The 27,993-nt window shown below is 42.5% G+C and overlaps 1 protein-coding gene across 1 annotated transcript; it reads right to left on the minus strand.

The window, feature by feature from the left end:
* On the minus strand, positions 1-27,665 carry SLC36A3 (solute carrier family 36 member 3). The gene is made up of 10 exons (XM_064366252.1): positions 27,127-27,665; positions 22,976-23,066; positions 20,398-20,486; positions 17,588-17,683; positions 13,376-13,460; positions 12,229-12,447; positions 9,029-9,127; positions 8,459-8,625; positions 6,082-6,251; positions 1-1,297 (listed from the first exon to the last, which is right to left on the minus strand). The coding sequence occupies exons 1-10, from the start codon at positions 27,252-27,254 to the stop codon at positions 1,029-1,031; spliced, it is 1,413 nt and encodes a 470-aa protein (XP_064222322.1). The 5' UTR covers positions 27,255-27,665; the 3' UTR covers positions 1-1,028.
* Between the last annotated feature and the right edge of the window lie 328 nt (positions 27,666-27,993).

Below are 27,993 nucleotides of genomic sequence, written 5' to 3' on the forward strand. Positions count from 1 at the left end.
TTTTTTTGGTCTGGATTTTGTCATTCAGCATAGTTAAGATTCATACATTTTATTGTGTATTTCAACAGTTTGTTTCCGTTTCTTGCTGAGAAATATTCCATTGTATGGATACATCACAATTTGTTTATCCATTCTCCTGTTTATAGACATTTAGAGTATTTCCCACTTTTTTGCTTTTACAAGTAAAGTTACCATGAATATTTTTGTACACATATTTTTATGGATATATGTTTCTTTTTCTGGAGTGTAATAGTTGGATCATATGGTAGGTATATGTCTAAGTTTTAAAGAAACTACAAGATGTTTATCAAACTGATTGTACTACTTTCTATCCACAATATCAGGGTCTGGAGTTTCAGTTACTCCACCTCCTCGCCAACACTAGCACAGTCAGTGTTTGTGGTTGGTGGATAAGTTAATTTCTTTTTTTCACTTTCAGAATATCAGAGTTGACAGAGTCCTTAATAATCAATTAGTTCAAGCCTTCACTTCATAGACTGAGAGATGGGGAGGAACTTGCCAGACAGCAAGTAGGAAATCAGTGGCAGAGCCAGCGGTGGGAGAAAATCACTGCTAAGTGCTGTTTTTGTTCTCTCTGTGACTATTCTACTTGGAATAGCTAAATAGAAAACTCCCTTCACCCAACATACACTTTTCTAAATCTGATGCTTTGAGGGCAGCTACTGCAGTGCAGAGAAAACAATCCCTTTTGTATTTGTGCTTGGTCTCTATTTCAAGGGCTGTTGGGATAAGTGGCATCCCTTTTCCATTAGATGAGGCTGATAATAAGAATAGTTGAATGTAATTTTGGTTCAGAGGTACAAAATGTCATCCAAAAAGTATAAAACCAAAAAAAATGTAGCCTGAGACATCAGTGCTAACTTTTCTCATCTGCATTTCTCTTGGAAAGATAAAGAAGCCACTAATTAATATAGAGATGTTGGGCTTCAATTAATGTATATAACATCCACATGGAAGTCAAATTAGGGATGGGAGGAAGGGAAAGCTATTAGAATAAAAACAGATAATTATGCATAGACGCCTGTGGAATTGGCCATGGAATGGTTGATGGGTTGGGTCAACTCATACAGGGCTTGGTATGTCCCAAATATACATCCTAAGAGGCCCAGGATGCTGATCATGATGTCCTTGGCAATGGTGACATAGCTCATGTCCTCAGAGTAAAGGATGACGATCTCCAGGAGGGGTGGGATGATGAGGGCCAGGGCGCTGCTGCTCACGGAGCCTACCAGGGAGATGACCAGCTCCAGGCGGGGGATGAGGATGGCTGAGACACCTGCAACAAAAGGAGAAATTTAGAATCACTGAACGTGCCTGCAAAAGGGAGCTCAGAAACAAGCCATTGTGTTGGAGCCCTGGAATTTCACAGATACCTGAGAGACTTCTTTGGACAGGTGAGAGGGAGCCCACTGCAGGCTTGGGAAGGGAAGGGAAGGTCAGGCAACTCCCACCCGTCTTAGCTACCAATACAGATGCTCTCCTTTTATATTTTATCTCTTGGATTTTTTACATATAATCTTTATTGGAAGGGCTTCTCTACCACTTATCTGTTATAACCTCTTCACTGTAGAGATGGGGAAATCTAGAGCTCTAGAGGGAACAGAACTTGTTCAAGGTTACACAGAGCTGAGACGAGAGACTGGGATGCCCGATCTAAGGTCCTTTTCACTCTACTATGCTGCCTTTCATGTGTAAGAAAGAACTTGGTACACAGTAGGTGCTCAATAAATTCTTGACTCTTGCCTAGGCTGAGAACCAATGTTTGTACTATCTATGTAAGATAGCCTTTGTCTAGAAGCAAGGATGGATAAAAAAATGGGAGTTGCAGATGCTGGAGAGCATGTGGAGAAATAGGAACACTTTTATGTTGTGGTCCGTGAGATCGGCACGTCTGCTGGGGGTCTCTTGACCAGCAAGAGGGTCCCAATACCTGGAAGAGAGAGTGTGCGGAAGAGAAAGAATGAAGTCTGGAGGGCTGAATCAGGCCAGGCCCAAGACAGCAGTTTATTTCTGGTGCACAGGAGCTTATATATGTTTTTTCATACAGTGACTGACGTAGGTCCCATTACAAAAGTTTTATCAGGAGGGAACAGAAAATTACAAAGTAAGCAGGGGAGGGGGTAGCATACAGGTTTATCTAAAGGTCGCTGAACCCAAAACAAACAAAAGATTCTTATCCTATAAAGATTCTTATCCTCTTATCAATGACTACAGTTACGGTAAGTAACATCAAGGCGAGCGATAATTTGAGGGGTAGCATTTTTCTAGTAACATGTAGTGATCACAGGATTTAGTGAATGCAGGTAAACAGAGTCATAAAACCAGCCCAGAACGGGAACTTCGAGAGACAATAGTCTCGTAAATACTCACGCAGGCCTCACCCAGACATGCCATTAGCTCAGTGGATCAAGAATAGGCTTCTGCAAACTCAGGCCTCTATCACTTCCTTCTTTTTTCCTCAGCTCGACTACCCTCAGCGGAGGGAGAATATGTCCGGGCTCTAACTCCGTAATGGCGGAGACATGGAGGGGTCTCTACGCTGGTGGAGTGATCCCCATACTTTTACACTGTTTTTGGGAGTGTAAATTAGTTCAACCATTGTGGAAGACAGTGTAGCGATTCCTCAAGGACCTAGAAATAGAAATTCCATATGACTTAGCAATCCCATTACTGGGTATATATCCAAAGGATTATAAATCGTTCTATTATAAAGACACATGCACACGTGTGTTAATTTCAGCACTGTTTACAATAGCAAAGACTTGGAACCGACCCAAATGCCCATCGATGATAGACTGAACAAGGAAAATGTGGCACATATACACCACAGAATATTATGCAGCCATAAAAAATGATGAGTTCATGTCCTTTGTAGGGACATGGATGAACCTGGAAACCGTCATTCTCAGCAAACTGACAGAAGAACAGAAAATCAAACACCACATGGTCTCGCTCATAGGCAGGTGTTGAACAATGAGAGCACATGGACACAGGGAGGGGAGCATCACACACTGAAGTCTGTTGAGGGGGACTAGGGGAGGGACAGTGGGGGGTAGGGAGTTGGGGAGGGATAACATGGGGAGAAATGCCAGATATAGGTGATGGGGATGGAGGCAGCAAACCACATCACTATGTATGTACCTATGCAACAATCCTGCATGTTCTTCACATGTACCCCAGAACCTAAAGTGCAATAAAATAGATATTTAAAAAAGGGGAGTTGCTTATGTTGCTGTACGAATATCAACCACTTATTTTTCTATTCTTAATAGGATCTTAGTAATGAAGCAGGCCATCAAGCATGAAGACAGTATTAAGCTATCCAAACCCATTCTTCTCTTCGCACTCCTAAATTTTCATTTCTTATACATATTTAGGATACTATATACATACAGTATCATAGATTTTCCAAGGGAGCCCAATTTCAATAATGTTTGAATGAGTAAATATATAATTTATATGATTTAATTTTATGCCAATTTCTTATTTTAAAACAATTATTACATTGATGTATAATATATGTGCATAGTTTTGGGGTACATGTGATAATCCAATATATTCATATCATTATTAAAGATCAAATCATTGTACTTGGGATATCCATTACTTTAAATACTCTAATCATGTGATTTTCCTATGAACAAAATAGAGAAAGCCTGTTCTGGAAAGCATCCATACCAGCTTGCTGTATCTTTAAAAAAATGCCTCTTTCTGAAATTGCTCTGACACATCCAATCAGAGCATGAGAGAGACTCATAGACTCATGGCTAGGAGTTCATCTCCCCTCCGATGGGGGGGTCCTTGTCCACAGCTTTCCTTTATCTGATGTTTAATAAACTGCTTACAGAGAAAACCCAGCATCAGTCTTCCAGGAAAGCTCACAACGAGGGGGCAGAAAAGATATATGCAAGAAAAGCTATAATGCAAAGTGGACTGGAGGATTTCCTTACATTCCATTCTGGTCGTGCCAATCCTCTGCTCAGTGCCTTTCCATGGCTCCCCATTGCCCGAACTCCTCAGCACAGTGACCCTTAGGACTTGGCCCCGAAAAAGCTCTGACCTTGTCTCTCCGCACTCTCCTCTTCTCCAAAAGGGCCATAGGCAATACTTGTCTAAGGTCTGTGCACAGCCTGTTCCCTTCCCATCATACATTCTTCCCTTCTCCATCTATTTCCTACTTGTCCTTTAGGTCTTCACTGAAGTGTCACTCCACTGGAGAGGACTCCCTGGCCCAGCCAGGCTGAGTTATAGGACCTCTTATGTGTAGAGAGTGTCTTCTACTTACGATCTTAACCGTCATATGTTGCATCATCATGTCCTATCTTAACAGTCATAAAAATGAACTGTAATTATTTCCTTGCATATATTTGCCACTCAACTGTAAGTCCTGTGAAGGCAGAAGCTACATCTTCTTCATTATTCATCATTGCATCCCTTGTGTCTAGCACAATGCCAGGCATGTAGTAGGTGCTCAACAAATGATTGTTGACTTAATAAAGGGTAATAGAATTGATGGATGAATAAGGAGGAAGAATGGGACATTCAGTGTATATCAAAAGCAGGACATGTCGTTATAAGGACAGCTGTAGTCACGCATTCCCTGATACTCAGAGGCTCTTCAGTCTTTCTTGTCAATTTATACCCTTCCTAGTAGGAATGATCACAAACAATACCATTTTCAGGTTCCTAATGTCTCGGCACAGACTGAGAACTCTAACACCTCAAACCAAGTAGGTTTGCTGTTTCTGCTCATGGAATGCCAGTCTTTTCAAGCTTATTATCTGATGATAGTGTGTTCTGCTGGACAGCTCCAAGGGTTGCATAGTTTCTCCTGACCCCGTACTGAGACTTGATTCCCTTAACAACTTTAAATTTTGACTCCTGGAGCCCTGAAGACTAAATTTGTTCTTTCACTTTTACAATAATCCCACAGGTGTTTAAGGACAAATATGGAAATTTCCTGAGCCTTTTATTCTCTAGGCAAAAATCCCTTGCTGTTTTGCTCATTCCTCTTGGGTCATCATTTGTGATCCTCTGTCTAGACATGTTCCAAAGAAAGGATTTCCCAGCCCTGTTCAGGATGTTTCCCAAACACTACAGCAGTGTTCATGAATAAATGAATGAATGAATGGAAAGGAACATGAAGAAAGGAAGGTGGGGGAGGAATGGATGAGAGAAGAATATACCCAAAAAACAATCTCCGGTTGGATGTGGTGGCTCACATCTGTAATCCCAGCACTTTGGAAGGCCGAGGTGGACAGATCACTTGAGGTCAGGAGTTTGAGACCAACCTGGCCAACATGGCAAAACCCTGTCATTACTACAATACAAAAATTAGCTGGGCATGGTGGCAGGTGCCTGTAATCCCAGCTACTCCCTCAGGAGGCTGAGGCAGGAGAATTACTTGAACCTGGGAGGCAGACGTTGCTGTGAGCTGAGATCACACCACTACACTCCACCCTGGGGGACAGAGCAAGACTGTCTCAAAAAAAAAAAAAAATCTCTAAGACTCTGACAAATCAGCCCCATTGGGATTTTTTCCTACAATTAAACCTCATTTCATTATAGGGAATGTGTTCATAATTTATGGTAAGAAGAAATACGGCACCATGAAAAACAGGTGCTTTGGTGTTACACAATCTGTGTTCAGATCCCAGCTTTGTCACTTAGTGTGTATGACTCAGGGATGTTACTTAATTTATCTGGGCCAAAGTTCCCTCTATTGGTAACACATTGTTAGGCTATCATCAGTATTGGATAATGTCAGCACAGTGCCTGACATATGTCCTATATAGGAGGATGATTGAATGAATGATACTTCTACAAACCAGCCAGCATATATTTTCTATATGTAGGCAGTAGAGATGACTGTAACATTTACCGTGTAGTAATTCTGTTAAGCCCATTTTTTTCAGGTGGAAAAATTGAGGTGCAGGGAGGTGAAGTATCTTGCCCTATATCACAAAGAAGGCAAGTAGCAGGTCCAACGATGGTGGGGTGGACACCAGTGTGGCTCTCTGCCATAGCTTTGGGTAAAGAGTGCCCTTTTATGCTACTCACAGGTTAGACAGACCAAGGCTGAGCGGACAGACAGGTCTACAAATAGTGTCCAGCTCTCTGACACCTGGGAGATGGCGAACGGGATGATGATCTCAGCTGGGATGTAGAACTGGAGGGCATAGGTGAAGAAGATGCCAATAGAGTACATCAGCTTGACTGACTGGTACAACCTGCAGACAGATGGATAGGATGTGAAATGCGATGTGGCTCCCTGGAAGGGCTATTGAGGACTCACTTATTGCTTAGAAGTTGGTGCGGATTGAGTATCCCTAATCCAAAAATCCAAAATCTGAAATGCTTCAAAATCCAAAACACTTCTTGTCCCAAGCATTTTAGATAAAGGACACTTGATCTGTACTTGTCTTCTGAGTGATTGAACTGGCTGATATAGGATGACTCAGGCCAGACTAGCCATCAGGGCCATCCAGGAAGCTTATTAAAAGTGCATGTTGCTGAAGATTCTGAGTCAACAGGCCCGCAGCTCAGGAATCTAGGTCTTTGCTCTTTAAAATTTTTAAAAGACAATATATGCATACAGTAACATTCATGGTACAAAAGTCATACAGTGAAAAGCATCCCTCCTACCCTTAAGTCCTAGCTTCTAGTTTCCCTTTCCATAGGCAACCACCCAAGGTTTACTTGTGACCCTTCTAGAAATGATCTGTGTTTGTACAAGCTCATACAGAATATAGGAACATCCATGCACATCCATGCACACACACATGCACATACGTGTGCATATACACATGTGTGGCAGTGCTCTTCCAGACATTCCTCCAGCATTCCTCCATTCCTTGTCTTTTTTCACCCAATATTTCTTGAAGATTGTTCCCTATCAGTACTCATAGATCTGGATCTTCTATTTAATAGCTGGTTGGTATACCAACTGCATGGATATGTAATAATTTAAAAAATCAGTTACCAATTAATGAATGTTTAGATTAGACTTTTCCCAAGGAAACAATGCTGCATAGACTATCCTTGTACATGTATTGATGCACATATAATATACATGCTTAGAAGTAAAAATGTGGGGTAAAAGTCAACTTGATTTAAAATTTTAATAGCTGTTGACATATTGCCCATTTGCTGTCTTAGAGTATAAAAAGACCTGTTTTTCCACATCCTTGACTAAACAGTGTGTCCATGCATGTTGGCCTTTGCCCTTGTATTTATTTTTTAACTGTCATTTCTACTTTCTTTCTGTTTCTTTCTTTCCTTTCCTTTCTCTCTCTCTCTCTCTCTCTTTTTGGTGGAGTCTTGCTCTTGTCACTCAGGCTGGAGTGCAATGGTGTGATCTCAGCTCACTGCAACCTTCGCCTCACAGGTTTAATCAATTCTCCTGCCTCAGCCTCCTGAGTAGCTGGGATTACAGGTGCATGCCACCATGCCCGGCTTTGGCCTCCTGAGTGGCTGGGATTACAGGCATGTGCCTGGCTAACTTTTTTATTTTTGGTAGAGACACGGTATCACCATGTTGGCCAGGCTGGTCTCGAACTCCTGACCTCCGTGATCCACCTGCCTCCACCTTCCAAAGTGCTGGTATTACAGGCATGAGCATCTCTTTGCCCATCTGGCCTTTTATTTTTTGCCTGTGAAATGCCTGTTCTGCCCTTCAGCCATTTCTCCTTGGGTTGTTGGTCTTTTCTTATTGGAAAGGGATATTTGTTTAAGGCTTCCCTGGAAAATCTGATGACTAGGTATAAAGTCCTGATGGAGCTCAATGCCCATGTTTTCTAGCTGAGGTCCCAGGAATGAAAGTGCCCTGTCCAAGGTAGCTAGTGGCAGCCCAAATTGCCCAGAACAAGAATAGCATATTAGGATGATATCTTGCATAAAATAAGGCGCAACTTCAAAGAAATTCCACATTTATTATCTCATCTAGTCACTACCATCACACAGCAAGGTGGGTGGGGATGGTTACATTTTTCTCATTCTACAGCTCTGGCTTTGTGGGAAATAAATGCACCATCATCCTACTCAACTTGGAAAGATGAAGGCTGTGGGGATGCATAACAACGATAATAGCTAACACTAGTGAACGCTTAACACGTGCTAAGCACTTGTCTATGCATTATCTGTGTATTAATTCAATTAATTCCCACTGTCACTGCATCAGGTAGAGCAGCAGTTATTTGTGCTGTTCACCAAATACTTCCAGGCACATGGCAGAACTGCACTTCTCTGCTCCCTTGGTGTGAGGTGTGGCCATGTGACTTGCTTTGACTGAGCAGTGTGAGCAGGAGACATGCATGCCACTTCCAGTAATGCATTGCCAGCTTCATGGCTCAGTGCATGACTTGCTGTGCTCTCTGCTAGGACAACCAGAACAGATCCCATGTCTCTCCCTATCTCACCTGAGGTGGGCAGGACATACCAGCAATTGGGCAAGTTGAGAGTGATGCTGGCCTGGGTGTCTGACCCAAACTTCATGTAGCCCAATGTCCCCAGGCACATATAGAGGATGATGACAATGGACATCCCCAAGTACAGAACAAAAGAAAACTGCTGTGGATGCTTCATCTGGTTTTTGAGAGGCAGAACCTGGAAGTGAAAAAAAAAAGGTTTGGGAAAGGAAAGGTGGAAAGAGATGAGGTCCATTGTGAAGGAGAGGGTCCCCCACAAGCACAGATGTCCTTCCCCAGGTGGGCCCAGAATCAGAAAGGGGCTTCTCCACGTGGCCACACTCCTTCAATTTTCTCTCATGCTTTCTATTGCCAGGAATGCCCTACTTAGTCTTGGCTGATTAGTAAATTCTCAGTCTTCAAGGCTTAGCATGGTGTACTAGAGCAGTAGGCACCCTGTATGTGGCTACGGACCTTCCCTTCACCAGGAGAAGATCGTATTCTGCACTTTTCATAAATACTATTTATTTAGACATCTGGAACTACAATTGGCCACTGTAAAGAGCACTAGGGACCATTCGCTCAGATCCCATCCGTCTTACCATACCAACACCTTCAAATGTGAAGATAGCTGTACCAAAGAACAGCAAGAAGGTCTTCCAGTTTGCCATCAAGGGTAGGTTTCTGGGATATGGAATCCCCTGAAAGAAAGTGGGAGAAGTGAATTGGTGGTGTTATGGTGTCGAAGTCATCCCAAATCTTTGCCTGGTAGAAAGCTGGGTCACACTTGACCTCGACAGAGAAAATCAGAAGATATCTAGATCTCAGCTCACCTTCTAATCTTTTAAATATGGTTATTTCTTCATTTATGTTGTGCTAAAATACACACAACATAAAACTTACCATTTTAACTATTTTTTTTTTTTTTTGAGATGGGTTCTCGCCCAGGCTGGAGTGCAGTGGCATGATCTCAGGTCACTGCAACCTCCGCCTCCCGAGTTTAAGCAATCCCCTGCCTCAGCCTCCCAAGTAGCTGGGATTACAGGCACGTGCCACCACATCCGGCTAAGTTTTGTATTTTTAGTAGAGACAGGGTTTCACTATGTTGGTCAGGCTGGTCTAGAACTCCTGACCTCATGATCCACCCGCCTTGGCCTCCCAAAGTGCTGGGATTACAGGCATGAGCCATCACACCCAGCCTCCATTTTAACTATTTTAAGTGTACAGTCGAGTAACATGAAGAACATTCACACTGTTGTGAATCCATCACCCCTATCCAGAACATTTTCGTCACCCCAAACTGAAACTCTTTATCTTTCAAATAATAATGCCCCACTACCCAACCTCCTGACAACCCCTACTCTATTATCTGTCTCTATGAATTTGACTATTCTAGGTACCTCAGATAACTGGAATCCTATAATATTTGTTTTTTTGTGCCGGGCTTATTTCACTTAGCTTCAGTGTCCTCAAGATTCATCCACATTGTAGTATGTGCCAGTGTCTCCTCACTTTTGGAGGCTGAATAATATTCACTGTATGTATAGACGCCAAATTGTGTTCATCCATTCATCACTTACTTGGACACTTGGATTGTTCTCATCCTTTGGCTACTGGGAGCCTGCTCATCTGTACATGTGGGGAAAGCGGAGCACAGGGAGGAGACGGGAATTGCCCAAGGCCACTCTGTGAGTTAGTGGTACATCCCAGATAAGAATTCAGGTCTCCTGTTTCCCTGTCCTCTAACATCTCTCTCCCACACTTATTTCAGGGCTGTGCAGTCTGTTAGTTAGTATAGCAGCTCTCATGAATCTAGAGGGAATGATTATCATAATAGATTTCTATGGTGGGTAGAATAATCGTTCCCCAAAGATGTTCACATCCTAATCCCCAAAACCTGTGACTGTTATGTTACAATGGCAAGGGAGAAAGAAGTTTTCAGATTGGATTAAGGTTTCAAATCAGCTGACCCTAAAACAAGGAGATGACCCTGTACTATTCAGTTGGGACAAGTGTCCTTAAAAGTGGAAGAGGTGTAATCCCAGCACTTTGGGAGGCCGAGGCGGGTGGATCATGAGGTCAAGAGATCGAGACCATCCTGGTCAACATGGTGAAACCCCGTCTCTACTAAAAATACAAAAAATTAGCTGGGCATGGTGATGCATGCCTGTAATCCCAGCTACTCAGGAGGCTGAGGCAGGAGAATTGCCTGAACCCAGGAGGCGGAGGTTGCAGTGAGCCGAGATCGCGCCATTGCACTCCAGCTTGGGTAACAACAGCAAAACTCTGTCTCAAAAAAAAAAAAAAAGTGGAAGAGGGAGTCAGAAGGAAGACCAGAGGGAAGGCAGCATGAGAAAGACTCTGCCTGAGGCTGCTAGCCTTGGAGATGGAAGGGGGCCTGAGCCAAGGCACATGGACACCTTCTAGAAAGCTGGAGAAGACAAGAGAACAGATTCTCCCCTAAATCCTCCAGAAAGGAATGCCACTCTGCCGCACGCTGATTTCAACCCAGTGAGACTCAAGCACTGGAAAATAAATTTGCATTGTTTCAAGCCACTAGATTCGTGGTATTTGTCACAGCAGCAATAGGAAATGAATATGCCATATATTTTCAGACTCAAGGAAATGAAAGTATAGTGGTGGGATTTCATGGTCTGTGATTAATAGAGTATGGGCATGGGAGGCAGTCTGAAATTCATGAAAAATTACTTTATCGGTTTCCTTGTCTGTAAAGTGTAGATACAGATAGTATAGTTGTTCATTAGTTCCAGGACCTTCCTTGGATACAAGAATCTGCAGATGCTCAAGTCCCTGATATAAAATGGTGTAGTATTTGCATATAACCTATGCCCATCCTCCCATATACTCTTTTTTTTTTGAGACAGTCTTACTCCGTCACCCAGGCTGGAATGCAGTGGTGTGATCATAGCTTACTGCAACCTTGACCTTATGGGCTCAGGTGACCCATCTACCTCAGCTTCCCAAGTAGCCAGGACTACAGGTGCAAGCCACCATGCTCTGCTACTTTTAAATTTTTCTGTAGAGACGGGATTTCGCCATGTTGTCCAGCTGGTCTTGACTCCTGGGCTCAAGCGATCTTCCTGTCTCAGCCTCCTAAAGTGCTGGAGTTACAGGTGTGATCCACTGTGCCTGGCCAATAGTTGTTAGACTGAATTGTTTCTTAATTTGTATGATTTTTATTGTTGTATATTTTTAGTGTTTTTCCCCCAGTAGTTTCCATTTGTGATTGTTTGGATCCACGGATGTGGAAATCGTGGATACAGAGTGCCGGCTTTTCTTCCAAACTAGTATTATTATAAAGGTTCAATAAGTTAATATATATAAATAATGTTGCACCAAGTAAATAAAATTCCTTTATCATCTGTATTTCCCTTGTCCACCTACTACTTATATAATTTTTTTCGTTATTTGATTGATGTTTACCTCTCAAAGTAAATGCAGCCTCCATGAGAGCAGGCACCCTATTTATTTTTACTTACCACTGAGTCCCCAGCCCTTTACACAATGCTTGGATTGCAGAAGGTATTCGGTAATTATTTGTTCAGTGACTCATTGTTATCCAACTGATGACGATGATGATGAAGAGGATGTTGTTGATGTTGATGATGATGATGATAATGAGCTTTTACAGCTTATGGAACAGAAGTGTTCCTAGATATCATGTTGGCAGGGGCTGCCAGAGCAGAGAATCGCCTTCCTCACCTGCCCACCATGATAACAAACCCTCCCTAGGTGTTTCAGAGAACCTGGACCCTGATCCCTTCTTCCCTGTGGCACAGACCTGCATGATATACTCAAAGATCAGAGCCATGCTCCCCAGGGTGGTGATGTTGGCCAGTGTCGAGAAGATGGACAGCACCTTGAGGTTCTGGATAAACACCAACAAGATCAGGAAGGGCAGGATTGTCAGCATGTAGACACGAATGTCCAGGATGGGGGTCAGCACCAGAATCTCCCTGGGCTGGCAGATGTTGGAGGTCACGTGGGCTTCTTCCACCATCTGACATAAAACACAATGACAGGCAGTGTGGTTGCCACATAAAACATAGGACACCAATTACATTTGAATTTCAGGTAATTAACATAACTTTTTAGTATAAATATGAGCCAAATATTGCATAAGATACGCTCATAGTAAAAAATAAATCATTACTTATCTGAAATTCCATTGTAACTAGGTGTCATTTATTCTCATTTGCCAAATTGGGCAGCCCTAACTGTTGTGCCCATGATTGTGACAACCAGAAACTCTTAGAATCAGAAAATCTCAAAGCTTTGAGGTTATCTACCCAAACCTTTCTTTCCCACAAAATGGGTTTCTTTCATGCATCCAGAAAAAGGGAATTCATTCAAAAGAATATCCTTTTCAAATTTAGATAGCCCTAAAACCTGGGAAGCTCTGAATATCAGTCAGTATCCATCTGCTTGAATATTCCATCTACAATACTTGTCACAGTTCTTGCTGGCTGTTTGGGTGTACAAAAACAAGGATGCTCCCTCTAATCCACAGAGCCAAGAAAGAAGGCTGTGGTTGATTTGTAATGTCTGATAGGAATGCAATGAGGGGAAGGTGGCAGCTTGTTGGCCTTGTATATTCAGGCATCTTCTCCATGAAAACTCTGAGATACTCAAAGCAAATGTCACCAGTGCTTTTCAGGCTAACAATTATCAATGATTTCTAATTGGACATGATTGCAAGCCTCTCTTTCCACCCTGGTTACACTTTTCAGAAGTGACTTTGGCTCCTCTATGAGTCTTTTAAAATGTGATTCCCAGGACTAAGAGAACTTCCAAGCGTGGTCCGATTTAGGAGTATAAATGAAGCTCTCTCCTCCTTTGACCCTAACACACACAATACTTTTGCTAATGTAGCCTCAGCAGCAGAAGGTCTGCTTTTCTCCCACTCTGCCCAGAAGAGGCCTCTTTACCTGTTGTAAATTTTCTGCCATAAACATAAAATAAACACTGCAGAAGCCCAGCTGAGTGATGATTAATAAGAAGCTGACAGTGTACCTGGGAAGGAAAGGAAGAGGCAGACAGAAGGAGAAAACGCACATTAAAATTATTTCTTAAGATTGTGTTTATTATTTGAAACAATTATTTTTGTTATTATTTTAAAAAATTATCCTACTTTTTTTATTTTGAAAATTTTTAAGCCAAAACATTGAAAGAATCGTATAATAAACAGCCATATACCCTTTAACTAAATATACCAGTTGTTAATTTTGGGTCCCAAATTGCATTGTCATATATATGTATGTATTCATTCATCTATACACACACATACACTCACACACACACACACACACACACACACCCTCATACACACACACACAGATGCAATTTTTTTCAGAATCATTTGAAAGTCAATTGAAGGTCACTTTGGGAGGCCAAAGCAGGTGGATTATTGAGGTCAGGAGTTCGAGACTAACCTGACCAACATGGTGAAACCTCGTCTCTATAAAAATACAAAAAGTAGCCCGGTGTGGTGGCGGGCACCTGTAAATCCTAGCTACTCGGGAGGCTTGGGCAGGAGAATTGCTTGAATCCTGAATGTGGGGGTTACAGTGAGCTGAGATCCTGCCACTGCACACTGCACTCCAGCCTGGGCGACAGAGCCAGACTCCATATCAAAAAAAAAAAAAAAAAAAAAAAGAAAAAGAACAGAAAAGAAAGTCAATTGCAGGTTTCCTAACACTTAAACCCTAAATACTTCAACATACCTCTCTTAAGACTGTAATAGCCAGAAAATCAACTTCGGTATCTTCATATATACAGTTTCTATTTTAAATACAGTCATTCTTTGGTATCCAGGACCCCCCAACAAATTCAAAATCTGCAGATGCTCAAGTCTCTTATATAAAAATGGCTTAGTATTACCCCAATTCTTTCTGAAGTATCTTTTGTAGCTGTTTTATTTTTAAAATTCAGGATCTGATGAAGGTTTGTATACTGCATTTGACTATGTCTCTAGTCTTTTTTTTTCATGCAGAACAGTCCCATATACATTCACCTTTTTGTGTTTTCATCACACTGGCTTTGTTTGAAGAGTCCAGGCCCATTGTCTTATAGAATGCCCCAAATCGTGGGCTTGTATGACTGCTTCCTCATGATTAAATTCAGGTGAGCACTTTTGGCAAGAATATACAGAGGTGATAGTTTTGCACCTCTATTTTATCATATTGGGAGGCACATGATATCCTGTTGTTCTGCTATGTTGGTGACTGCCAGATCTCCCACTGGAAATGTACATTTTCCCTTTGTAATCTGGGGGGTACAACTTTGAGATGACATGATTAACCCATTCCGCAAACCACAGGTTTTACCATTCATTGATGTTTCTTGCCCGAATCGATTATTTCATTGGTGGTTGCAAAGTGGTGGTTTTCTAATTATCTATTATATCTTCTAAATTTATTAGCTGGTTTTTAAGAGAGATATGTTATTTCATCCTCTTTTTTTTTGGCATCACAACAGACTCATGTTAATTATTTTGAAATTTAACATCTTATACTCTGTTATTGTCTTTATTCTTTTGGGTTCTTAAATTATTCCAAATTTGGAGATGCATTTTTTAAGGGAACAAAAATATGTTTCTTTACTTAGATTATAATGTTTAGGTAAGGGTTTTTCAAAATTGGCTTGTAGTAGCAACCAATTTATTGGTTGAGGCATATGTTAAAAATACGGACTCCTGGTTCTCACATCAGCCTACTGTGTCAGAATCTTGGCAGTGTCACATGTGACTTCAGAATGATATCTTTTTCTGTCTCTCTTATGAAGATTTTCAAACATATACCAAAGCGATGAATAATTTAAAGAATATAATGAGAATTTAACGAGAATAATTTAATGAATTTGCATGTGCTCCTCCCAGCTTCAACAATGAACTTTTTGTCACTCGTTCTCTATCTTTTCATCCTCATCAAACACATGATTTGTTCGTATATTTGCAACAAACCAGAGATCCCAAGTTATTTCACCTGTAAATAATTCAGTATGCAGCTCTAATAGATATGAACTTAAAAAAGTATAATCATCATACCATCATCATCTCTTACAAAATTACAATAATTTCTTCCTTTTTTTTTTTTTTTTTTTGGAGACAGAGTCTCACTCTGTTGCCCAAGCTAGAGTGTAGTGGTGCCATCACGGCTCACTGCAGCCTCGACCTCCTGGGCTCAAGTGATCCTCCCACCTCAGCCTCCTGAGTATCTGGGTCCACAGGCGTGTGTCACCAGGCCTGGCTATTTAAAAAAAATTTTTGTAGAGATGGGGGTCCTACTGTGTTGCCTAGGCTGTTTTGAGTCCTGGTCTCAAGAGATCCTCCTGCCTTTACCTCTCAAAGTGTTGGGATGACAGGCATGAGCCACTGTGCCTGGCCAATAATTTCTTTATATAATCTAATATTCAGTCCATATTCAGAGTTCTCCAGTTGTCTTAAAAACATCTATCTTACAGTTGGTTTCCAAACAAGTCTGCACATTGTATTTTGTTAAGTTTCTTAAGTTTTTAAAACTGCTATATTCCCCTTGCCCTGTTTATTTTTTTCTCCCAACTTTTCCTTTTTTGTTTGCTGCTGAAGATACCAGATTATTTGTCCTGTAGTATATCCTATTTTTCCTGTTTGGTTGGTGACTTCCTCATGGTGTTATTTATCTTGATCCTCTATTCCCTGTGCTTCCTATAAATGGATATTAGATCTAGTGGCTTGATTAAATGGAGGTTTCCAATTTATTTCTTGAAAATGTCTCAGAGGTGGTACTACTCTGTACTCCCTACTGTATGCTAGCTATTATGAGACACACCATAGCTAGCTCTCATGTATACACACATGCGATGCTAAGATGAGTACATGGGGTCAGGTGGCATCAATGCATTCGCCCTTTATGAAGTTTCCCAGTGACCATTCCCCTAACAGCTTGAGCATCCATTAATGACCATTGCCTCCATGGAATGGGCAGTTTTTAATAAAGCTCCTCAGGTATCTCTTAGTAAATTAAAGATGACAAATTATTACTTTAAGTATTTTTCCAAATGTTTCCAACTTTCTCATGTCCTCACCTAATCATGACCTTATATAATCATTAGAGTTGCTCCTCATCAGGAGGATATCAACAACCTACTGAGAATCCCAAGAGAGGAGCTGCAAAGGAATCTTAGCAGCCACAATGTGACTCACCTCCTGAGGAACTTTGCTAGGGAGAGCTGCAGTGTTAGGTTCTTGGTCAAATCTCTGCTCACCCATATCAATGTACATAACTTTGGATTTGTTATTTTATCTTTATGAGCATCACATTTCCAGGACAATAAACACCAACCATGCCTACCTCACAAGGCTGTTGAGATGAACAGAGGAGCTAAGACATAGAAAACCATTTTGTACACTGTTAATTTTTTATCACGATGGAATGACCTGAATGTTCACCTTAGGGGAATAAACAAACGAAAGAGATATACATCCACACTAGCCTTAAAAAGTAATGAGGTCGGCTGGGCGCAGTGGCTCACGTCCCTAATCCCAGCACTTTGGGAGGCTGAGGCAGGTGGATCACCTGAGGTCAGGAGTTCAAGACCAGCCTGGCCAACATGGTGAAACTTTGTCTCTACTAAAAATTAGCCAGGTGTGGTGGCAGGTGCCTGTAATCCCAGCTACTCAGGAGGCTGAGGCAAGAGGATCACTTAAACCCAGGAGTAGGAGGTTGCGGTGAGTTGAGATCAAGCCATTGCACTCCAGCCTGGGCAACAAGAGCGAAACTCTGTCTTCCTCACTCCCCAAAAATGAGGCCCATGTATATGCTCTAACATGAAAAAAAAGGACAAACTGTTAGATGAAAAATCAAATTTCCAAAAATGTACATCAATATATGTGTGTGAATGGAAGTACATAATTTGCTTTCTATTTTCTATACAAATGTACATGTATAGAAAAAAATCTAAAGGAGTATTTACTAACTAGATTTCAACGATTACCTTATGGGTAGACAGTGGAGTGGGGGATGGGACTATTGAGGTGATTCTCTATATTGTTTGATAGTTTACAATAAGAGCATATTCATTTAAAACTTGTGTGAGGAGAAATAAAGAAAAGTGATGATGATTATTACTGTTGTTACTACTACGACATCGGTGACGACTACCTTCCCCACACCGCGTGGGTCCTCAGCCAGGTGTTTGGGCAGGTTTCAAGGCTGTACATTGTGGCCTCTCCATAGTTCACGAAGGTCTTATGCAGTCTAGGGAGAAAGAACAAACAATGCATAATTTAAAATGTTTTTGTTAAAGGTACAGTTTACTCTCAAAGTGAGTGATTTTTACGTATTTGTGTGTGAGCCTGAAGTGTTCTGTCAATTTTCTAACAGTAATCTACTTTATACTTTAACAACTTTCAGGAGTTTGCCTTTTTTTTTTTTTTTTTGCAGTTATCCCTGCAACTTTAATATTTAACTGAATATCATTGGATTTGTTCTTCTTGAGTAAAAGGTAGCTGTGCATTGATGTAGGTCTGTAAAGTAGGAAAGGGGATATGGAGGAGGAGGGAGGGGAAGAGGTGGCATGGGTGTGGCCAGGCCTGTGATTCCCTCCTTTCCATTGCTGAGGGTGTCAGAACATTTGAGATGCCTGTCCTGGACCAGACCCCTTGCAAAGGTGATATGCAGGATCCTGCCCAGCACCCCTATAGGGTGTGATGTCCAAGTTCCAGCCTATTCCTCTTCCCATGTCCCTCTTCCTCAACCCTTTTAGGGGTGGGGCAGACCCTGCTGCAGAAACGTCTTTGGGTTGAGCAAGTGGGAACAGCAGCAGGTTGCCCAGATCCCGGAAGCACAGCGTAAATTGCAGGACTGAGGGGAACAGGTAGGAGAGAGGAAGGGCTCTAGCCTTCTACGGAAGCCAGAGTTGAAATCCCAACATGCCCCTCGCATAGCCAGACATGTGGAGCCAGTCTCTTGAGATCTCTGGGCCTCAGTTTTCTTCATATGCAGTCTGGATTTTGCGGGGAGGATACTGTGAGAGATGGATATGGAGATGTGCTGGAACATGGTATTTTTATTACTGCTCACTGTGACAGGTGTTTTCAATACAAATGAGGCCACTCTGCATAGAACTGGCAAGGAGATGAATCTGAGAGTGGCAAATTCAAATGCTATGGGATCAGACATATGGGATCAGGTATCAGTGATCTGGTGGGTGACGGGATGGGTATAAGACACAGTAGGAAGCAGTGGAGACTGTGGCAAACCGGAACACATGTCCTATTCTAAAAGGGATTGCTTAGGACTTGCCTCTAGAAGAACATTGAAAAAATGAAGGCTCAAGGCAGTCGGTTGTCTAATTGACTAAGAAGGCAGAGATTTTGTGAATGTGAGATCTCCAGGTTTTAAATGTTGGCTAAAAAATAAAATTGTGGAAGTCCCCCAAAACATAACTGAAGGCCATAGCCAACTCTTAGGCCACCACTCTTTTATTATAAAAAAATAAAAGACATGTCATCAGACAAAAAAAAAATCAGAGAAAGACTTTCAGGAATGGCCTGATGTCAGAAACTTATCTGGTGATATAATAATCCCAGAAAGTTTGAGGGAAGAGAAGATTTGCAAAATGGTTAACAGTGGAGTCATGTAGGTCTTTGAATACTGGCTCTGCCACTTCCCAGCTCTATGACCCTGGACAACGCATTTAAACCTCAGGTTACTCATCTGTAAAATGGGAACAAAAATAGTGCCTACCATAGAGGCTTACTGTGAGGAGTAAACACGACTTGCAAGGCTCTTGGAATGGTAATCACAGTGTAATTGCACAATACAATTGATACAATTGTAAGGGATAACTTACAATACACAGTGTAATTGCACAATACATTCCACAATACTGTGGAATGAGAAAATGCTTTTTTTTTTTGAGACAGTTTTGCTCTGTTGCCCAGGCTGGAGTGCAGTGGCTTGATCTTGGCTCACTGCAACCTCAGTCTCCTGGATTCAAGTGATTCTCCTGCCTTAGCTTCTTAAGTAGCTGGGACAACAGGTGTGTGCCACCATGCCCGGCTAATTTTTTGTAGTTTTAGTAGAGATGGGGTTTCACTGTGTTAGCCAGGATGGTCTTGATCACCTGACCTTGTGATCCGCCCATCTCGGCCTCCCAAAGTGCTTGGATTATAGGCCTGAGCCACCACGCCAGCCCGAGTGAATGCTTTTAAAAGCATTTTGTGAGCTGGAAAGTGCTCTGAGAGTTAGGTGTGACTGACATTATGCCAGGTACACCTATTTGGGTTATGATAATTTGGCTTTACTGTCCCTACTTTGACTGTTGAGGCCTTTCTTCACATTTACGAGGACCTATTGAGAGTAGCTGAGCGCTGTGGATCTCCACATTCTTTGTTTTTACTGCATTTGTCTTTTCTTTCTGAGATTGTTTTTGCATTAAAGTTTCAAATACATAAACATCGAGTATCATATATATGCTTTGATAATGACTGAAATCATTGTGAATGCTTCTTTTTAGTAAGTATGCTTTTTACTTTGACTAACTTGTTCTGAAAGGAGATTGCATGGAACAAATTACCCTGACAAGGTTTGGGTATTGGAGTGGGAGAAGGTTGGGGATGGGGAGGCTAAAAAGAAAAGAAGAACATCTCTAAGTGTCTCAAATAATAGGGTCATTTATAGAGTTCTTTTGTGTTTTTTATCACTTCGATGCTTTCAGGTAAGGAGATTTGAGCTCAGAGGGATGCAGGGACTTGACAGTCATCCAGCTTGTTAGCAGCAGTGTTGGATCTGCACCTAGAGTCTCTAACTGGGACTCTTTGTCGCTCTCTCCTTGCCTTCATAGAATCCAGAGTGGCAGGAAGGTGGCCTGGAGCAGTGGCCGAGTTAATTGGGTCAGTGGTCAAAAGAAACGCAATACACCCTCAGAGGAGCCTAGTGTTTGGATGAGAGAGAAGCATGCCTCTGACCTCTGACTGAGGTGGTGAGCACAGTTCAACAAGATGACCATGCAGTGCACGGTGAGGACCCCAATGGCCAGCAGGCTGACGGGACCGACCTGGAGGGAAGAGGAGACGGGGAACTGAGCCACAAACGATCATTCCGTTCCCTGGCCCTCTCAGCCTGGGTGCTGGGGCCCCTTGCATAATAAAACTGTCTTTGGGGTGAGAGACCCTGCCTGAATGTCCTCGTGCTCCCAGACGCTAGAGTTTGAATGCTCTTCTTAGCATCCCTGTAGAGTGGCTGCCCAACTTCTGCTAGGATACTTCCAGTGACAGAGAACTCATTGCCTTCCCACATAGCCCATGCATTTTCTCATTTTCCTCGAGTTCTACCCATTTAGAGTCCCTCGTGGTAAATTGATTTCTTTTGACACACTCTAGCCCTCACTTCCTCCAGGAGGATTGAGGACCAAGGTGTTCTTATGACTTAGGTCTCTTTCTTTAGTACAGAGTTTATCAACAGGTGCACTATTGACATTTTGGGGCAGATAATTATTTGTTGTCAGGAGCTGTCTTGTGTATTGTAGGATGTTTAGCAGCTTCCCTGAGCCTCTACCCACTAGGTGTCAGAGACTCTTCCCCCCAGATTATGGCAACCAAAAATGTCTGTAGACATTGTAAAGGTTTTTGACTGGTGTAGAAGTGGCTGGCATAGAATGATCCCAAGTTGAGAATCACTGCTGTAGTGCATCTAATTTGTCAAATTCCTTTAAAAAGTGGGGCTGAGGGCCGGGCGCGGTGGCTCACGCCTGTAATCCCAGCTACTCAGGAGGCTGAGGCAGGAGAATTGCCTGAACCCAGGAGGCGGAGGTTGCGGTGAGCCGAGATCGCGCCATTGCACTCCAGCCTGGGTAACAAGAGCGAAACTCCGTCTCGGAAAAAAAAAAAAAAAAAAAGTGGGGCTGATTACTAATCATAATCTTCCAGATGTGATCAGAAGGGCATAAAGAGGAACTCTCTCACATCCTTTGTTCTGAATACTTGTGTCTTTATAGATATGACCTATCACAAAGATACAAATGAGGGATCAAGAGCACCACCAGACTCCACTGGAATGCAGACTTCATGCAGCAGAGACTCTCATGTCTTGTTTGCTTCTATATTCCCAGGGGCTGCAAACGCACAGGGTAGGTAGGTACTCAATAAATATTTCTCAAATGAATCGTGGCCAGAGGTTCTGGTGGGAGTTGAAGGGTAAAGAAATCATCTAATGACTCTGAGGAAGCAAACATCAAAGAATAAAAGCATTGTCTTAAAAAGCAAATTCCACCCTGGGAAAGATTGCTTGGCTAAAGACCATGCTTTTTGCAGAAGCTCTGGAACCCAGAGGATTCCAAAGGGGAGAGTCCCATCTCTGGGTTGGAACCACTGAAGATCGGAAGTCATGTCAGAGGAAGCGAGGGTCTCACCTTCTTTAGATATGGGAGCCACTTACCAGGTCTGGAGATAAGATTCACTGCAACTAAATGAAAATTATATATTTGGTATCAATTCCATTCTATAGATGTTAATGGAAAGTTGCTATGCGCCAGTCTCTACAGAGGCCACCGTGGGGAGGTATAAAGGGAAATCAGACAGTTGTTGCCCACAGAGCTTTCAATTAAGTGAGGAAGCTGAGTCTATTAAAAAATAAACATGTTGGCCAGGTGAGATGGCTCATGCCTGTCATCCCAGCACTTTGGGAGGCCAAGATGGGCAGATCACCAGAGGTCAAGAGTTCGGTATCAGTCTGGCCAACATGATGAAAACCTGTCTCTACAAAAAATACAAAAATTAGCCGGGTATGGTGGCCTACACCTGTAATCCCAGCTACTCAGGAGGCTGAGGCAGAAGGATCGCTTGAACCCAGGAGTTAGAGGTTGCAGTGAGCCAAGATCGAGCCATTGCACTCCAGCCTGGGCAACAGAGCAAGACTCCATTTCAATAAATAAGAAATTAAGTAAGTAAGTAAATAAATAAAGTTTTATCTTCGTAAGTGCTTTAAGAATCCCAGGTAAGGTAGATAAAAACGGTAGAAAAACACAAAGTGAGGATGGCATTAATGATCATAGGACAGAGTAAAGTTTTAGAGGGGAGGTAAATTTCAAAAGACAGAAACAAAGGGGCAGGAACAGCACAGGAAAAGAGACAGAGGCAGGCTGGCGTGGGGAGAGAGGATTGGTGGGATTGATGGAAGCGTCTGTCCTCATGTTTAAGGCACTTTCTCATGTGGTATCATGTGGTTTGAAATGGAGTCACACGTTCAAATATCTGCAGGGATTGGGCTGTTAATGCAAATGAGTGAAGTAGGCTGCATGTGATCCTAGGGAGTGGGGAGAATTGTGGCAAAGTGGAGTCAGATGAGCGTGGCGAGTCTTTAAGAGTAATGGTGTGCCCCCTCCATGATGTTCAGGTTGGTCCAGGTTGGCTCCAGGGGATTGATGCCAATAGGCACATTTCCTATTGTAGAGGATTGCCCATTGATAACAGTATGAAGGCTTTCAGGACCTATCACCTCCTTCCCCAAATGAGCAAATCTAGTTCCCATCCCACAGATGCCTCTTACCAATAAGCCGGCATTCTTTATGGCCAGGGGAAGCCCCAGGAGCCCTGTGCCAATGTTGCATTTCAACAAGTGGATCAAAGTTTGCATCATCCTGTGGTGGGGAGAATAGGGAGACAGAGGATACCATCAGTGGAAGGGGAGCGTAGCCAGAAGCTCAGGCTCCTTCTGGCACCTCCAGAGTGCCTGATGGGAAGAGGGACAAAACCTCATGAGGTGGACTCGGAGACAGCTCTCAGTTCTAGGGGACTGTCCTGGAACACCTGATCCGGGGATGGTGCTAGTTCAAGCTACTCAACAAATATTTGTTTAATTTAATTTCCACTAGGCTCTAAAGGAAATAAAAATTGCTACTATTCTGAATAACACCCTAGTACTGGTTGGTTCATTAATTCATCCAGTGATTTCTTTCATGAATTATTCTCTCAAATAACATTTATTGTGATCTAATACAAGTCTATCAGTTAGATAGACAATGGGAAAAATTAGTAATAGTTGCCTCAATCTACAGTGAGGCATCAGGTTATTTATTAACTTGCTAGGAAAAAAATCTACCATATATGGAATATTTACTGGTTTTAGTTTACTCCTTCATCCATTTGTTCAACTGGTATTCATTGTGAATATAAATTGCTCTCTCTCTCTCTCTCTCCCCCTCCCTTCCTCTCCATGAATTGCTATATAATATATCCACGTTAGGCACTGGGTAAACTTTAATAATTTAATAACAATTGTTACTGTGCATATAGAGTATTATGTTTCCAGCAGGGTGCTAGTGCCTAGGGTTCTAAATATTCTTCACACCTGTGCTGGCAGCTCCTGCCCAGGCAGCGCCAATCCTGATGTGAATTGGGGAGGAAGGGTGGGAACAGGATCATGAGAACAGAATCAAAAAGGAACTTAGATAAAAAGTACATGCACAAGCATTGAACCCAGAGGAGGAGCACTTGATTCTGAGTTCTAGCTCTGCTGCTAACGTACTGTGTTTGGTTACTACTTTGGGAAGCCCTTAGCTGCTTAGATCCTGTTTCCCTGCCAAAAAAGGGAGAATAATTTTAGTCTTGTCTATGTCTCAGGAAAGCTGTAAGTCTCAAAAGAAGTAACATGATGAATCCTGGAATTATGAAGTGCTTCACAGATGTGAGCATCATCATCATCATCATCATCATCACTGCCACCTTTGGTTTCACCTTCACGGTGCTCACCTGTTAGAAAGGGCCTCCTTCAAGAGGAAGAAGAATTGGGATAATAGGGAAAAGGCAAGTATGGACTGGTTTCAGCAAGTAGAAGTGCCCTCTCCACTCAGAACAAAAGAGTGTCTTGAAGACGCCATTGGGAGATACAGACTAAGTCTCAGGCTAGGACAGAGATGCTTTAAATTGTCTGCAGGTGGCCAGGAGAGCCAAAACCAATGCCCGAGTGAGTCCAGCAGAGACAGTGCTCACGTCTCCTTGTCTTATCCATTAGGGAATCATGGCAAGGGGCTTTGAAGAAGCTGTACCAGGTCTTTGCTATTTCAATGCTGACCTGAGAGTGGGTTGGGTTGAGAGAACAGGTGGATTGTTGGGGACTTCTGTGACTTCAGTCTATTGATCCAACTTCTGTTAGGTCAGTCTATTTACCTAAGGATGGAGGGCACCCATTGTCCATTTACTTCCAAGAGATAACTTTTATTCCTTGATAAATGTAATTTGTCAGTTCTTTAGTAGTAATTTCTCCAGAAGATGTGGTCTCATTTCCCACCCTCTGCCCTCCTTTCCTTTCTCTCTCACTTCTTTCCCACAACAGCACCAATGCCTTGCTCCTACTTGAATCAGGTCTTGTGGGAAAGGTGAGAAAGGTTTTGGAGAAACCACTGCGCCTTAGCTGACAGCATTACTCATCCGAGCCTTGAAGCATAAATAGATGTTGCGAACTCCCCAGTGACTTAGCCAATTAGATTTATATTTTTCTTGAAAACTATACAATTGTTATCATAAAAGGAAATTTCAAAATCCCACCAACTACACATTATAATTAGCACTCCTCTGGGCATCTTTATTTGCTTCTAAATGCACAGAAATTTTACATTAGGAGAACTGTTATACATGCTGGATCATCAACTAGTTTTCTGCATAAATAAATGTGCTACACATTTTTCATATCCATAGATTTCCTCCATCACTTGTAATGACTGTATCACATTATACTGTATTTTATACCATATGTTAACCTTTCTCTTAATGTTTCCAAGGTTTTAATATTATTTAAACTGCCTTTGCAAAATTATAACTAAGGAAATTATGACAGGGAAAGGAATTAGACCTAACCGACTCCATCTTCCTTCTAACTGTTAAGCTGTCATTGTTTATTCCTGGGCATAGGCTGAACTAACTTTGGGAAGAAATTCAGTTCATGGTTTGACTCTTGGTAACAGCCCTTTCCCAAAAGACCCCCTTCTTGTCTGGGGACCATTCTGCCTTTGCAGGACTAACAGACTAACGAATTAGCTGTAAGATTAGAAATTGCAGTTTAGGGGTCATCCAGCCTCTGGCTCCAAGAGTCTGAACCTCCCCAAATTGCTTCTGGGGATAACATCACTATTGTGACACCTAAGATCAGTGCTTGAGATATTTTGTAGACCCTGCACTCCGATGGATCAGCTGAAACCAACCAGACCGGTAATCTGGCTCAACCAGTTCTGCCATCCCACCCAAGAACAGAAAACAGCAAGAAAAACTCACTTCGACCCCCTATCAATTCCCCTGTATTGGTAAATCGTCTCTGTCTAGGAAGGGGGCAAGGTGAATCCATTGGGTGGTTACATTATAGCAAGTGTTTTGGTAAAAAAATTATGCATACTGTGTTATTAATTCATTAGAAAAAAATTCCTAGAAGTGGTATTATTGATCAAAGGATTTATTTATATTTAATTATACTTTAAAAACCTGGATTGTAATACTCACAGCACAAAATTCAAAACACAGTAATCAAAATCTTTATGAAATGAATATAAACTCCTTCTCTGTCTCTCCGTCTCCCAGTTTTCTTCCCCAGAGGCAGCCACTGCTGTCAGTTTTGTGTGTGGGTGCACGAGTTGTGTACTTTCAGACAGCATTTGCCAAATAAATATTTGTATGTTTTACACAAATGACATTTTAGGTTTTGACATGCAACATTGCCATCTAGAAAGATACCAATTTAATTCTTCCCAAAAAGATGAGAGAGAGCATTTCCTGGTATCCTTATCAACACTGGGGATTGTCATTGATAATCTCTTTGCGCCCACAGTTATTACTGATCTGATTACCAGATAGCAGTCTGATTGACAGTAAGTCCCAGAAGAATAGTTCTGTCGAGATCATGTCCTTTGCAGGGACATGGATGGAGCTGGAAGCCATTATACTCAGCAACCTAACACAGGAACAGAAGACCAAACATAGCATGTTCTCACTTGTAAATGGGAGCTGAACAATGAGAACACATGGACACAGGGAGGGGAACAAGAAACCCTCTGGGATTTGTTGGGGATGGGGGCAGGGGAAGGGAGAGCATCAGGATAAACAGCTAATGCATGTGGGGCTTGATACCTAGGTGATGGGTTGATAGGTGCAGCAAACCACCATGGCACACGTTACCTATGTACCAAACCTGCACGTCCTGTACATGTGTCCTGGAACTTAAAATTAAATTAAATTTTTTAAAAAAGAGAGAAGAATTCCATGTGTCTGAGTTTGGGGCAGTAAAGGTGGAGACATGGAGTTAGCACTTTTTGTTTTCTGGACGGAAGGCATGGGGGGTTGGGGAGAAGAAGGAGAGAAAATAATGGCAGATGTATGGGGAGAAGAAGAAGGCAGCCTGAGACTGTGGAAGAAAGAAAGGGAGGAAGGAAAGGGCAACCAGCCTGAGACAGGAAACTGTTCCTGGAGACAAGGAACACCCTCACGTTGAGGGTGGCTGCTCTAGCTGGGTTCTTTGTAAAAACTGGGAAACAGGGCTAGTAAGCAGAGCCATAGGGACTGACTCCTTAGATTCTGAAGGTTTTATCTTTCATTTATGCATCTCCTGTTAATGAAATAAGAGTGTTAAGGAAACAGACAAAAGAAGACATAGTCCAGAGCTGCAAAAACAGCAGTGCTTGACCTCAGGCCTGGAAGGGCGGTGCGGCCACTTACGACAGTCCAGCTTCCCCAGCAGCATGGACATTCTCTGAAGTAGTGCTGCTGCTGCTCTCCGAGGGTGACTGAGATCCGTGGTCCAAGGAGTTCAGCTCCTTATTGTAGTCCCTTCCAAGCAATGACATCTTCAACACGGTGGGTAGGTGGCGGAAGCTCAAGGTTAAGGTTCTGAATAAGCCTCTGTTGGGTCCTTCTCCAGAGAAACCATGGCTGCAGACCTGAGATGCTGGCTCCTAATACTAAGGATGCCTGCGGCTGGCTGAAGCCTGAAGTGCATGAATCAGTGAAGCAGTGGTGGCAGGAGAAGCTGATGTTGATGATGCGTCACCTGGTTCTTGGGGGACTTAAGAAAGACCTGTCTCAGGATGGTCCTCAGTTTCCCTCGGAATTGCTTGCCCACCCACGAGGACTTGCCTGGGCTTTTGGTCTCTCCTAGTTTAGCCTTTGCTGGTATAGGGCAAAGTGAGCAGTGTGACTGGGAGGAAGAAGGCAGCATTGGATTGGGGGTCCTGGTGCCTGGATGTGGGGCCAGGCTCAGTGCTTGTCTGTCTTTGGCAAGGAAGAAACCAGAGCTACCTCACAATGGAGGCTGCCCAGCCAATGAGCTGCTGTGGAATCCTGGGATGCAGGTGTGGTCCAACAGAGCATAATCCAGCTATCATGTTTCCTGGGTAGGGTGGAGACTGGCTTGTAAGGCCCAGTTTAAATGCCACCTGCACAGAATTTCTATACAGGAGGCATGTATGGCCTGCCAGTGATTTGGAAGGGAGTGCAAGTCATCTTTTAAAGAATCATTTGTTCAGAAAATATTTATTGAGCACCTGATATATGCTAGAAACTGTTCTCCATGCTGGGACTACATTA

This window comes from Aotus nancymaae, unplaced genomic scaffold, assembly GCF_030222135.1.
Source record: "Aotus nancymaae isolate 86718 unplaced genomic scaffold, 86718_ANA_hifiasm-v0.15.2.pri h1tg000064l_1, whole genome shotgun sequence".
Classification (NCBI taxonomy): domain Eukaryota; kingdom Metazoa; phylum Chordata; class Mammalia; order Primates; family Aotidae; genus Aotus; species Aotus nancymaae.

Coding starts and splice junctions, on each gene's coding strand:
- SLC36A3 (XM_064366252.1), bottom strand. CDS start 27,254: ATGTCATTGCTTGGAAGGGACTACAATAAGGAGCTGAACTCCTTGGAC. Junction 13,461..17,587: donor ACCCACGCGGTGTGGGGAAG/GTAGTCGTCACC, acceptor TTTCCTTCCCAG/GTACACTGTCAGCTTCTTAT. Junction 1,298..6,081: donor AGCCTTGGTCTGTCTAACCT/GTGAGTAGCATA, acceptor CTTTTGTTGCAG/GTGTCTCAGCCATCCTCATC.